This window comes from Macadamia integrifolia, unplaced genomic scaffold (genome assembly GCF_013358625.1).
Source record: "Macadamia integrifolia cultivar HAES 741 unplaced genomic scaffold, SCU_Mint_v3 scaffold1552, whole genome shotgun sequence".
Classification (NCBI taxonomy): Eukaryota; Viridiplantae; Streptophyta; class Magnoliopsida; order Proteales; family Proteaceae; genus Macadamia; species Macadamia integrifolia.
Genome location: NW_024868257.1, coordinates 131,796 through 145,966, shown reverse-complemented (window position 1 = coordinate 145,966; position 14,171 = coordinate 131,796). Strand labels below are relative to the sequence as shown.

The 14,171-nt window shown below is 37.6% G+C and overlaps 1 protein-coding gene across 1 annotated transcript in view; it reads left to right on the top strand.

The window, feature by feature from the left end:
* The first annotated feature begins 4,455 nt into the window (after nt 1-4,455).
* Nucleotides 4,456-14,171, top strand: part of LOC122064206 (MDIS1-interacting receptor like kinase 2-like) — a 16,852-nt gene continuing 7,136 nt past the window's right edge. Inside the window, exons 1-4 of the mRNA XM_042627932.1 lie at nt 4,456-4,525; nt 8,569-8,893; nt 9,774-9,906; nt 11,851-12,107. Coding sequence (XP_042483866.1) covers nt 4,456-4,525; nt 8,569-8,893; nt 9,774-9,906; nt 11,851-12,107 — 785 coding nt within the window. The remainder of the gene's footprint in view (nt 4,526-8,568; nt 8,894-9,773; nt 9,907-11,850; nt 12,108-14,171) is intronic.

The window sequence follows — 14,171 nt, the reverse complement described above, 5'->3', positions numbered from 1 at the left end:
CCAAAAAAAAAAAAAAAAAATACTCCATTGGTTACTAGAGAGGTTCAAGTTACTTCTTTTGGTAACATATATCTCTTGTTATATGAACTGGCTTTGGATTTGCTTTCTTGCAATGGGTGGAGCTGCACTATGTTCTGAGACATTAGGGTAGGGGTGTCAATTGAGCGGTTCGGGCTGAATCTGCTTCAATTTGGAAATGACAAATCTGAAATCAAACCAATAAGGAAAGGTTCTTATTGGTTTGATTTCAATTTGTGTTCTTATTAGTTTTACTTATCGAATTGGTTTCAATTTTGGTCTAATTTAGATTCAATTTAACATATATATATATATATATATTTATATATAAATAAAGAGAAACAAATAGTTTTGAATGAGTTCCATGGTGTCATCGGTTTAGTTTTGGTTTAGGTTCGGTTTTTATTCAATTTCAGAATCCCCAATCCAAAGTTGATCTAATAAAGATCTGTTCGGGCTAATTCAGGTCGGTTTCACATGTTCGTTTTGGATTTTAATACACCTATATTAGGGGTAGAAATTTGCTTTTATTTTATTGTTAGATGATGGTGTGGATTTTGAATTTTGTTTCTTTAAATGATAGAAAATATGTTCATTTTTCTTCCTCTATACCTGAATTGTAGTTCTTTGTTTTTTGTAAGAGTCAGAAATATGGTTTTATATTTTTTTTTGCAACAATTTTATCAGTTTTGATAACGATCGACAAATTAAAAATAGAAGCTGTTAATTCATTCATAGAAAAAAAAAAAAACCTTTAAATAGTAGTGATAAAAATTCACTGCCACTTTGCTCTACCGCGTTATATATTTCTCAATAGTTCTCGTCACTGGATCTTGCACATGAGGAAGCCTCATGCACTAAATAGCTCATCTTTTTTTTTTTTTTTTTTTTTTTTTTTAAATAATAGTTTATTTATTCATATTTTTTTAAACTAGTTTACTTATTCATTTATTAAATATAGCTATTTAGTTGGGGTTTTAGGGTTGAAGATGCAAAAAGGGCAAAATGATCTATAGATTTAGGATTTTTTAGTTTAAGATATAGTAACGGTAAAATAGGCATTTCTATTTAAAAACTAACACCTCACTTACGATGTTATGTTTCATGAACCAAAATATAATAAATTAAACACGAGGGGTAGATGTAATTAGGTCAAATCTCAGGGGAGATATATGTAAAATCTCCCCCCCCCCCAAAAAAAAAATTAAAAATTAATCACAAACTCTCAAAAAAATAAAGATATGTGTAAATATTTTCTTCCTTTTCCCAATTCTATTTTTTATCAGCTAATTTTTAAGCAATTTAATTTAAATCTTTGCCAGCTTTAGGATTTAAAAAATTCGTCTTTCGCTTCTCTCTTTTGCCACAAAACAGTTGTGGAATTTGGCTTCTATCAGAGTTTTTTGGCTTAAGATAATATAATGCGTGCCATGTAGGCCTTTGTTGCAGGTCAGGATTTTGAGTCCGCTTATTTCAAAGGTCTCTAAATCCGAGCCGACCTTTACACTGCCCAATGGCCCCAAACCAAGCTAGAAGGAATTTCCCAAAGTTGCGTAAATCTGGGAATTCTCGAATTGCTTTTTGGATTTGATTGATTGAAGTGGTGGGCCTAGCTGTATGATTTTGCAATAGAGAATAGTTGTTTGGTTCAGTGGTTTGGTTGGTATGCATGATCTCCAGTTCAGAACAAGATGGCAAGCGAAGAAGCTGTACAATAATTTTGTGCATATTATTTGTTCTATGCACCATTGATGTCAAATCTACAGGTTTGATGTTTCTTATTTTTCACCATGAAATATGTACTGGAGGGTTATTAATCCCTCTTTTTCAGTTTTGTTATTCTTTTGGCTATAGAAACAATGTATACCAAATGTTGTAGGCTGCTAAAAGGTGAGAAGCTGTATATAAAAGAATGCGCCTCGGGGTAGATCACTGTAAGCAAAAACATGTTTTTAAATATGTTTTCATTTTTTACAGTTTTAAACACATTTTTTCGTATATTCTCTCGCCGACTTGAAGCTAACTAAATGGCCTATATTTATCACGATATCACCTTCAACTCAATATCAATGTATAGACCCCGAAATTGAGATACAAATTGATGCATTTGTTGAAAAATGTTTCTAAAGTGATGATTCCCAACTCAAACTGAAATACATTACTCCAAGAGTGTGTTGACTATGTTGACAACAATGAACAACATCATAGCCAAGCCTCATTGCTCAATAAAACTTGGATATGTGTGGTATATGAATTTAAAATTAGTGTTAGATGATATTCAATTATATGTCATAAAACTTATAATCAGACATGAGATATAAATAAATGCATTAGTGTTGGATACTGTTGTTGTTTTGAACATTAGATGCAGGTGTTCATGTAATATTTCCTTAATTTATACGAGTATACTATCGTTTTTTTTTTTTTTTTTTTTTTTTGTCTCATTTGTTTGAAATCTACACGTTTAAAACCCATACCATCCATTTTCCTTTTTTGTCGTTCTCTGTTTTCTTAATCATATCGTTTGAAAAATTTTACTATTTAAAATCCGTATCATCCGTTTATTCTTTTACCGTTCCTGATTTTGCTATCTATGGGGCAGACTAATAATACAAAGCTTTCTTGAGATTATATTCCTAATTCTTTCTCTTTAACATATTATTTACTATTCATATTTTCTCTAGCAAACCCATATACTCCGTGACAGGTGTGCTGTGTGGGTAGTCTCTATCCAGTTTGAAACCAAAAATACAGAGAAACCCCAGGAAAGTTTTAAAACAGAGCAATGTGGCATGATTAGATGTTAAGTTTGTCTCGAATTCTTGACATGTTTTGAAGGTTGACCCGCTCTGACATATTTTGGTGGCGACCCGAATGGGAAGTTTTTTGAGATCTGTGATGGAAGCAGAGGGATTGGGCCTATCGGCCCAAGCCTGGAGCCCATCACTGATCTTGTATGGGGGTGCGGGGCAGTATGGTTCAACCGGATTGACTGTGACCCGATGGGACGACTCACGACTTGGAGTATATATAATATACTGTTGCTTATTGAGAAAGTCATTGTATTTTGGGAGTTTTTCGAGCTAGGGTTTCAGGGCGAATTTTTTCGTCACTACTTAGATGTAATCTCTCTTCTGTATAGTGAAACATCTTCTTCTTCGCCTAAGGACGTAGCACACCACTTTGGTGTGTGAACCTCGTTAAATCTCTAGGTCGTACGGATATATTGTCTCTTTAGTTTTCGTATTTCTTGGTGTTTACTCTAACAAATTGGTATCAGAGCTTTGGGTTACTTCGATCCATGACTTTAACGAAATATGATATTGATAGGTTCGAAAACAACATTAGTTTTAGTTTATGACAGGTTCGAATGATGACTATTCTCACGCAGCAGGGTTTGAAGAAAACTCTATTTGGCAAGGCGAAGAAACCTGTAACTATGTCCGATGATGATTGGAATGATTTGGATAGTAAAGCACTTTGATCTATTCAGTTGTGTCTTTCAAATCATATTCTACAGGAAGTTCTCTCAGAGAAAACGACTGCAAAGTTATGGGTGAAGTTAGAGAATCTCTACCTCACCAAATCTCTCACCAATAGGTTGAGATTGAAGCAACAACTGTATACACTTCATATGGGTGAAGGTACTTCTATTAAATTCCACATATTTGAGTTCAATTCTATTATTACTGATTTAAAAATGATAGATGTTAAAATAGACGATGAAGATTCGGCCCTATAATTGTTATGTTCTCTGCCTCTTATAAGCATTTTAGGGATACCATGATTTATAGTAGAGAGACAATTTTTATTGAGGATGTCAAAACGAATCTGCAAAGTAAGTAGAAGATTGATGATGAGTTGACGTCTACTAATAAATCTGATGGTGTTGGTTTAGTAGCTAGAGGGAGAATGAATGAAAGGGGTTCAGATGGTAACAAAAAGAATGCTAGATCAAAATCTAAGCACAAGAATTTGACCTATAATTACTGTAAAAAAAAGAGGCATATTAAATCTGAATGTTATAAGCTTTTAAATAACCAGAAAGCAGGTGGTGGTGCTCAAAATCAACAGAAAAGAGATGACTTTGCAGAAGTTAGTATTGTTGAAGATGAGAGTGAGTCTAATATGCTTTTGGTGATTGATGATAAAGTTAGATCACATGATGAATAGATTCTGGACTCTGATTGTTCCTACCATATGTGTCCCAATCGTGAAGGGTTCTCCACATACGAATAAATTCAAGGTGGAGTTGTGTTGATAGAAAATAATACTTCTTGTAAGACAATTAGAATGGAAACTATCAATATCAAGATGTATGATGGCATTGTCAGAACCTTGTCTAATATCAGGTATGTTCCTGATTTGAAGAAGAATCTCATCAGTTTAGGCACTCTTGATTCAAATGGGTGCAAGTATACAGCTGAAGGTGTAGTCATGAAGATCAGCAATGGTGTTCTCTTGGTGATGAAAGGAATCAAGGTTGGCAATTTGTATGTGTTGCAAGGTACTATAGTCACTGGTCTGTTGCAGGAGCTTCATCTATGTCTGAATCAGATGTCACAAATTTATGGTACATGAGGTTAGGCCATATGAGTGAAAGAGGGATGGCATCATTAAGTAAAAGAGGCTTGTTGTGTAGTTAGAGTACAGAAGCAATGGAGTTCTGTGAGAATTGTGTGTTTAGGAAGCAGAAAAGAGTTAGTTTCAATATTTCTATTCACAGGACCAAGGGAACTTTGGACTACATTCATTCAGACCTACGGGGGTCCTCCAGGGTTGCTTCAAAGGGGGCTGGTGCAAGGTACTTACTTTCATTAATGATTTCTCTAAAAAGGTTTGAGTCTATTTCTTGAAGCAAAAAAATGAAGTATTTGTCACTTTCAAACAGTGGAAGAATTTGCTTGAGAAGTAGACCGAGAAATAAATTAAAAGGTTGAGAACCGATAATGGCCTAGCGTTTTGTGAAGGTGATTTTAATGAGTTCTACAAAAATGAAGGTATTGCAAGACACCATACAGTTGTTAAAACACTCCAGCAGAATGGAGTGGTAGAGCGTATGAATAGAACCTTATTAGAAAACGTGAGGTGTATGTTGTTAAATGCAGGATTGGGCAAGGAGTTCTGGGCAGAAACAGTTAACACAACAACCTTGTTGGTGAATCGATCTCTTTGCACAGCTATTGAGTGCAAGACTCCAGAAGAAATTTGGTCAGGTAAGCCTGTAGGCTACTCTAATTTAAAAGTATTTGGATGTCCTGCTTGTGCACATGTGAATGAAGGGAAGTTGGAACCTAGGGCTAAGAAATGCATTTTTCTTGGTTATGGATCTGGAATGAAGGGATACAGTTTGTGGTGTCCTGATCCAAAGTCTCCAAAATTTCTTATTAGCAGAGATATTACTTTTGATGAATCTGCTATGTTGCATCCTAGGAAAGAAGCTTCTGTTCATTATAATGAAGGTCAAGAAAAATCTAGAGAGAAGGTGGAGTTTGAAATTAGTGGTTCATCTACAAACAAAGCACAATCTACTTTAATTCAACTGCTTACTTTTACTAAAGGAGATGATGTTCAAGAAAATCAAGAAGAAGAGTGGTACAACATTGCCAATGATAGATCAAGGAGGAATATTAGACAACCACAAAAGTATGGGCATGCTGAATTTGTTGCTTATGCATTGTCTGTTGCAGACACAATTGAAAATAGTGAGCCTGCAACATATTCTGAAGTTGTTACTTCAATTGATTCTACAAAATGGTTGATTACCATAAATGAAGAGATGGAATCTATTCACAAAAATCAAACTTGGGAGCTTATCAAGCCGAGAACAGGGAAGAAAACTGTTGGTTGCAAATGGGTCTTCAAGAAGAAGGAATCTGTCTCAGTGTTGAAGATGCTAGGTACAAGACACGTTTGGTTGTAAAGGGCTACAGTCAAGTACAAGGAATTGATTTTAATGATGTTTTCTCACCTGTTGTTAAGTATAGTTCTATTCGTATACTATTTGCTTTAGTTGCTATGCATGATTTGGAGTTGGAGTAACTTAATGTGAAAACAACATTCTTGCATGGTGAACTAGAAGAACAGATTTATATGCATCAACCTGAAGGGTTTGTTATTGATGGTAAGGAGGACCATATATGCATGTTGAAGAAGTCCTTATATGATTTGAAACAGTCTCCTAGACAGTGGTATAAAAGGTTTGATTCAGTTATGACTAGTTTTGGATACTTCAAGTGTCAATATGACTATTGTGTTTATTTCAGAAAGCTCTCTGATGGGTCATTCATATATTTGTTGCTTTATGTTGATGATATGTTGATTGCAGCAAAAGACAGGAATGAGGTCAACAGGTTGACGGAACAATTAAGTTTTGAATTTGAGAGTAGCAAGGAAGATTCTTGTTATAGAGATCAAGAGGGATAGAAAAGCAGGGAAGTTGTGGCTATCTCAATAGAAGTACACTAAGAAGGTATTGAATCGTAAAGATGCCAAACCTGTAAGTACTCCTCTTGCATCTCATTTTAGACTTTCAGCTGCTCTATCACCTAAGACAGATGAAGAGGTATATATGTCACAAGATCCATACTCTAGTGTAGTTGGCTCCGTTATGTATGCTATGGTTTGCACTCATACTGAAATTTCACAAGCTGTCAATGTGGTGAGCAGATATTTGTCATGTCCAGGTAAAGCTCATTGGGAAGCAGTAAAATGGATACTTAGGTACTTGAAAGGGACCTCTGGTGTTTTTTTGGAGTTTGGGAGGAATTGTGATAGTTTATCTGGTTATGTTGATTCAGATTATGCAGGTGATATTGACAAGAGGAGGCCACTCATAGGCTATGTATTTACTCTTGGAGGAATTACGGTTAGTTGGAAAGCTACTTTACAGGCTACAGTTGCATTCTCTACTACTAAAGCAGAATATATGGCAGTGACTGAGGCAATTAAAGAAGCTATTTGGCTTAGAGGTTTGTTGGGAGAACTTAGCATGGATCATAGGGTGACTGTTGCCCATTGTGATAGCCAGAGTGCTATTCACTTGACTAAAGATCCGATGTATCATGAGAGGACAAAGAACATTAATGTTCGGTACCATTTTATAAAAGAGATAATTGCTCAAGATAATATTCAAGTGTTGAAGATTGGTACTGAAAACAATCCAGATGATATGTTGACTAAGCCTTTGTGTGTTGGTAAGTTCGAGCATTGCTTGAACTTACTTGGTGTTTGCCATGTTTGAGTTTAACCCTTTGGAGGGCTATTGGAGAAGATGAAGATTTTAGCTATTTGTTTATTTGTTGGAGGAGAATTCAAGCCAAGGTGGAGATTTATTAAGTTTGTCTCGAATTCTTAACCCATTTTGAAGATTGACCCACTCCAATATATTTTAGTGACGACCCGACTAGGAAGTTTTCTGAGATCTATGATGGAAGCAGAGGGGTTGGGCCGATAGACCCAAGCCTAGAGCCCATCACTGATCTCGTATGGGGGTGAGGGGCGGTATGGTTCGATCAGATCAACCGCGACCCAATGGGTTGACTTGCGACTTGGAGTATATGTAATGTATTGTTGCTTGTTCAGAAATTCATTGTATTTTGGGGGTTTTTCGAGCTAGGATTTCAAGATGAATTTTCTCGCCGCTGCTTAGGTGTAATTTCTCTTCTGTATAGTGAAACATCTTCTTCTTCGCCCGAGGACGTAGCACACCACCTTGGTGTGTGAACCTCGTTAAATCTCTGTGTTATGCGGATCTATTGTCTCTTTATTTTTCATATTTCTTGGTGTTTGCTCTAACATTAGAGTAGGAAGATTTCTCTCTTCTCTGCTGGTTCTATCACTGCTTGTAAGGTTAGACGTGGTCATTGTTGGCCAAAATATGAGGTTTCTATAAGCTTCGTTCCATTTGATTAGGCTCCTTAATGAGCTCAAACTGCCTATTACAACACTTGACATAGGAGGTATCTATACGGAACCAGTGTTTGGTTGCAGCTTGCTCTTTCTGTCATCAATGAGTTCAGATTTGACTTGTGCACATGAGTTTGCTGTTTGGTTGCTATGGCAGATCCAAACCATCGATATAGCAATCCCAGAAACCCACAAATTCATTCAAAATAACGGATATGTGATTTGTTCCCATTTTGTTTCTCAAACGTTACGTTATGCAGCGATGTGGGGACTATAATTGGGATTATAATTCGATCCATGCCGATTCAAATCAGTATCCAAATGGTATCGACCTTTACCAATCCCATGACAGCTCCATAGTTGACCATGGTTGAGACTAATCATGAGTCTTGATTGTTTTGATACCAATCCACTGGTACAACCCAAGGTCAAAAATAACAAAATTAATTTTTTTAAAGAGTAGGGGTAAATCTAGGTGTATCAAATAGTGCGGCTTTAGTTATTCAGTCTGGTTCTGATTCGGTTTACATTTTGATGAAGTGAAACCAAAATTGCACTAGATAGGAGAAAGTTGAAATCAAAATCATTTTTATCTGGTTTTGATTTTATCGGTTTCTAATTGGTTTTTGTTATTTGGTTCAGAATCGGTTTACATGAGCGGTATAGTGCCAGTTTTAGAAAAGCATTTGCAAATTCATCACTATTCTCATAATTCTCCGACCACTCCTCCATTCTTATCCTTTCTTTGCCTTATCATCTTCTTATTCATCACTTCCTCTTCCTCTTCCTCTGACTTGTCATCATCAACTGAACCACAGGCTCTCCTCAATTGGAAAGCCACTCTCCATAACTACTCTACTGCTGCTGCTGTTGCTCTCCGTTCTTGGAACCTTACGTCATCTCCCAACACTACTACTACTACTACTACGGCTTCTTCATCCTCACTACCAATCCCATGCTGCAACTGGTTTGGTATAACTTGCAACAAAGCCTGAATCAGCGTGGTTGAGATTAGCCTTCCACAATTGGAGTTGCAAGGTATGCTTCACAACTTCACCTTCTCTTCCTTTCCCAATCTCATCCTTCTCAATCTCAGCTTCAATGGACTCACAAGAACCATACCCATGCATATTGGTTGCCTCTCCAAACTCACCCACCTCGATCTCTCCAATAATAATCTTTCCACCGTTCTGCCTCCCTTAAGTAACCATTCCCCTACTTGACAGAAGTGGTAAAATTAAAGCAAGTAAAAAAGGTGAAAGTTTTCGGGTTCGATTGATTGAAGTGGTGGGCCTCACTGTATGATTTTGCAATCGAGAATGCATGACCTCCGGTTCAGAACAAGACGGCAAGCGAAGAAGCTGTATAGTAATCTACAGATCTGACGTCCCTTATTTTTCACCATGAAATATGTAGAGGAGGGTTATTAATCCCTCTTTTTCAGTTTTGTCATACTTTTGGCTGTAAACACAATGTATACCAAATGTTGTAGGTTGCTAAAAGGTGAGAAGCCCTGTATCAAAAATGCGTCTCTGGGTAGACTAATAATACAAAGCTTTCGTAAGATTATATTCTGATTTCTCTCTCTAACACATTATTTACTTTTCATATTTTCTCTAGCAGACTCATATCCTCCATGACTAGTGTGCTGTGCAGAGTGGTCTCTGTCCTGTTTGAAGCCAAAAAGACAAGAAACCCCAGGAAAGTTTTAATACAGAGCAGTGTGGCATGAATGGAGTAGGAAGGTTTATCTCTCCTCTGCTGGTTCTATCATTGCTTGTAAGGTTAGACATGATCATTGTTGGCCAAAATATGAGGTTTCTTTATGCTTTGCTCTATTTGATCAGGCTCCTTAATCAGCTCGAACCGCCTGTTATTACACTTGACATAGGAGATATCTGGATGGAACTAGTGTTTGGTTCCATCTTGCTCTTTCTGTCATCAATGAGTTCAGATTTGAATTGTGCACAGGAGTTTCCTGTTTGGTTGGAATTCAACTGGAGAAATCAAGATAGAATTGAATTCTTGGTTGCATAATCTTTTTGGTGGAAGATTACACCTTGTTAAGGTTTTCAGTTTATATTAGGTGGGTTTAGATGATTTTGAAGCTTTGGATACGTCATCCAACCCAAGCCCAAGAGAAAGGACCTTGGGTTTTCAACATAGTTTGGTAAAAACTCAAGCAATTTTAACTATACTGGGGCCAATCTTGCATAGTTGTCTAGCCTAGAAGTAGGGCTATCAATAGGTAATAACTTGGCCAGATCTAATATGAGCCCAGACTGTTTAAATTTTTATTTTTTATTTTTTTATTTTAATAAATGTATAGCTGCTCCAGTTAAGATCTTACCCAATTAATAGAGATCAAATTCAATTAAGGGTGACACTATCAAGGATTAAAGACATTTTTCAAAGATCCAATTCATTAATGCATTTTTTTATGGTATTTATATAATATTAGGGTGTGGCCTTCTTGGGCCCCATCCCAGCCCCGCTATAGGTCCTTCCTTGATTCCTCTGTGGACACTTGTATGGTCCTAATAGACCCTTGAAAAGGAAAATATGTGACAGTGACTTCTCTTTTTTGTGATTTTCTCCTTACAAACTAAGGTAAGTTTAGCCATGACCAAATTTATACCTACAAAATTAGAATAATCAAATAGGACATCTTAACTCGTTGCCCATTGGGATCGCCTTGATGCAAAATCTTGCAGCGATGTGGGGACTATGATTGTGATTGTGATTATTTTTCTCCGATCGAAGTTGCGTCTCGTTAAAATTGGAATCCTCATTCTTGGCTACGTCCTACATGTCTTCCTATAATTCGTTTACAACGGCTCAGGCCCTTGGAAGTGGGTGGAGAGGTAGGGGTGGAGGAATAGAGGTGGGGCAAGGGATGGTGGTGGGCTAGGGATGTTGCAAGAGGGGGCTAAGGGAGAGGAGTAGGAGTGGGGCTAGAGACCCAACTTGCCAAATTGCCCGGATTGGATCCGTATTGGTAGAGACCATGGTTCTAAAACTAAGATCGATTAGTATCGGTCAGATTGGAATGATAATAGTTTTGATTGATCCCTGATTCTGACCTTTTTGATCTAGATACACATGTATGATCTAAGGGTAAAAGTGTAATAAAAATGATTAAAAAAAAAGGGTAGATCTGTTCGATATGATCCGATCCATGCTGATCCAGATCGGTATCCAAATGGTATCCACCTATACCAATCCCATGACCGTTCCATCATTTTAATACCATGGTTGAGAATAGAGACTAATCTTGACTCTTGATCGTTTCGATACCAATCCACTGGTACAACCCAAGGTAAAAAGATAATAATTTTTTTTTTTAAGAGAATAGGGGTAAATCTAGGTGTGTCAAACGGTGCGACTTTAGTTATTTAGTCCAGTTTTGATTCGGTTTACATTTTGATAAAGTGAAACCAAAACCGCACCAGATAGGAGTAAGCTGAAATCATAATCATTTTTGTCCGATTTTGGTTTTACTGGTTTCTAATCGTTTTTTGTTATCTGATTCACAATAGGTTTACATGAGCTTTATAGTGTCAGTGTTAGAAAACGATTTGCAAATTCGATATGTAATGTATTACAATTAGTTCACATTTAAAGATGAGGGAGAGAGTGGGAGTAGGAAGTGCGAAGTAGGAAGTGCAAAGTAGGAAATAGGAAGATGGAAGAGGAAGAAACAATAGAAGATTTTCCTCCATGGGACTTGAAGAGTTGAAGTTGAAGTTGAATGTTGAAGTTAGGGACTTGCAACAAGACGATTGGATTTGTAATTATTATTGATAAAGGATAAAGACAAAAATTAAATATGTTACTCTGTAATTTATATCCTATCAAAACGTAAATAATCAAATATAGAAGTTACCTGGCTTCTGTGAAAAATGGATCTCTTGGATCTATCAGATCCTAGCATCTGCCAGAATATCAGTTCTGTTAAATGGTGGCCCTGTTGGATACTTTGGTGTGGAGAGGGGTCTGAGACAAGGAGATCCGATCTCGTCGATGTTGTTTATAATTGCTGAAGAGGTTCTTTGTAGAGGCTTATCTAAGCTCCTAGCCAACAAGAGCAGTAAGGCTCTTTCGGGTCCCCGTGGTGCTATTACCCCTACCCATATTCTATTTGTTGATGACGTATTCATCTTCTCAAATGCATCCATCAGGTATGTTAAAAATCTCCATATTTTTCTCTCCAAACACCAGAGCTTCTCCGGCCAGAAAATCAATTTAGACAAAAGCAAGCTTTTCTTGGGATCTGTTCGTGCCCCTAGAAAGCAAGCCATAGTTGAAGAGCTTGGTATCTTCATTTGTAACTTCCCCACCTGCTATTTGGGGGTCGAGATCTTTAAGGGAATGGTGAAAAAGGAGTCGCTAATCCCATTCTGGATAAAGTTAAAGGGCAGCTAGCAGGATGGAAAGGAAAGATTATGTCCATGGCTAGAAGAGTGGAATTGGTCCGCTCTGTGATCTTGGGAATGATGAACCATAGCTCAGTCGTATATTGGTGGCATTCATCTCTTATTGCAATAATGGAGAGGTGGATGAAGAACTTCATTTGGACAGGTGAGATTGATACTGCAAAAAAAATATCAGTCAGATGGGAATTGTGTTGTAGGCCTAAGGTTGAAGGTGGGTTGGGGCTGCGAAGGCTCAAAGACATAAACAAAGCCATGCTCTATAATATGGTCTGGAGGGTCAAGCATGAGAAATCCTTAGCATGCAAATTTTTAAGGGCGAGATTCCTAAGGGGTGATGGATCTTTCAAAAATTTTTATAAGCCATCCTCGATTTGGCCTGGCTTTAGGAAGATGTGGGAGTTCGTGACCTCCAAAGAAGCCTGGACGATTGGAAATGGGAAAAGCATTAATTTCTGGTCAGATAAATGGTTGGGCAAAAAATCCATCCTAGAGCTGGTTGGCCTGGAGGGAGAGTCGAGTCTCCACTGCAAGGGAAAGGTCAGCGACTTCATTGACAATTTCAAATGGAAATTGCCAAATGTGATCTCCCCTTTCCTACATGATATTTTTGAGAAAATTCGGACTATTAAAATTCCCTCTTATACCTGTGAAGATATGTGTCTGTGGAATCTATCTTCTGATGGGATTTTCAATTCTAATTCTACCTGGGAAGATATCAAGATCCGCAACCCGAAAGTGCCATGGTTCTCTCTGATTTGGGGTAACCAGATGCAGCCTATGGTATCTATCTTTGGTTGGAGAATGGTGCATGACAAGCTCCCTACGGATGATGTTGTTTAGAAGAGGGGCATTGCCCTTGTCTCTAAATGCAGCTTATGTGGAATGGAGGTTGAGACAACGCTTATATATTCCTTCAATGCTCCTACTCGGAGGATATATGGCTCTTTTTCTGTGGGTGCTTCAATGTGGCATGGAAGAAAGCTAGAACCATGCCTGATTTCCTTCAATGGTGGAGAAGAAAGCAAAAATCTGTTTACTACAAAGAAGCGTGGATCATGGGGTTACTAACAGTGGCTGATCATATTTGGCGCGAAAGACATAATAGAAGGCATGATGCCAAGGCAGGACTGGCAAGGTTCCTAAAGCAGATGATACTAGAGGATATACAGTCCGCTAAGCCAAGCACCAAAGGCAAAGTTAAGACAACAGCTGATCTCATTTGTTGCAGGAAGCTTGGAATTCCGATTCAGAGTCCTCCCTCTCAAATGATCTTAGAGGTTTTCTGGTGCAAGCCCGTGATCAATTGGATTAAACTGAACTTTGACTGGATCAAAACACTTTTTTCCTTACTTTTGGTAAAGACTCACCAAAACAATGAAACAAGTTAAGACGGTAACACCATTGGTTGTGGTTAACCATTGGTTTTATGGTTCTAACTCGATTTGAACTGGGAAATGACCTACAAAACCAGAATCGAATTGTTCTCGATCATAAACACTCGATTCTGGTTTCGGTAAATGGTTTCAATTATATTTTGGCACCAAACATCCGAATCAACATCGGTCGAGATCGATCCCAAGTTTCAAAACCTTGTTGGAGATTGCTCAGGACTTGGTCAATGGCTATGTGGATCAAGTTCCCCTGGTGCATATAGAAAAGGCACCTCTATTACCCTCATTATATACCTTTTTCTAGTTTTCCAATAAGTGTGTGGCCCTCTTGGATCTCCATCCTGGCCCCTCTCTTGGTTCTTGCTTGAATCTTCCGTGGGTGTCATGTATGGCCCCTAATAGGCAAAACCTTGAAAAA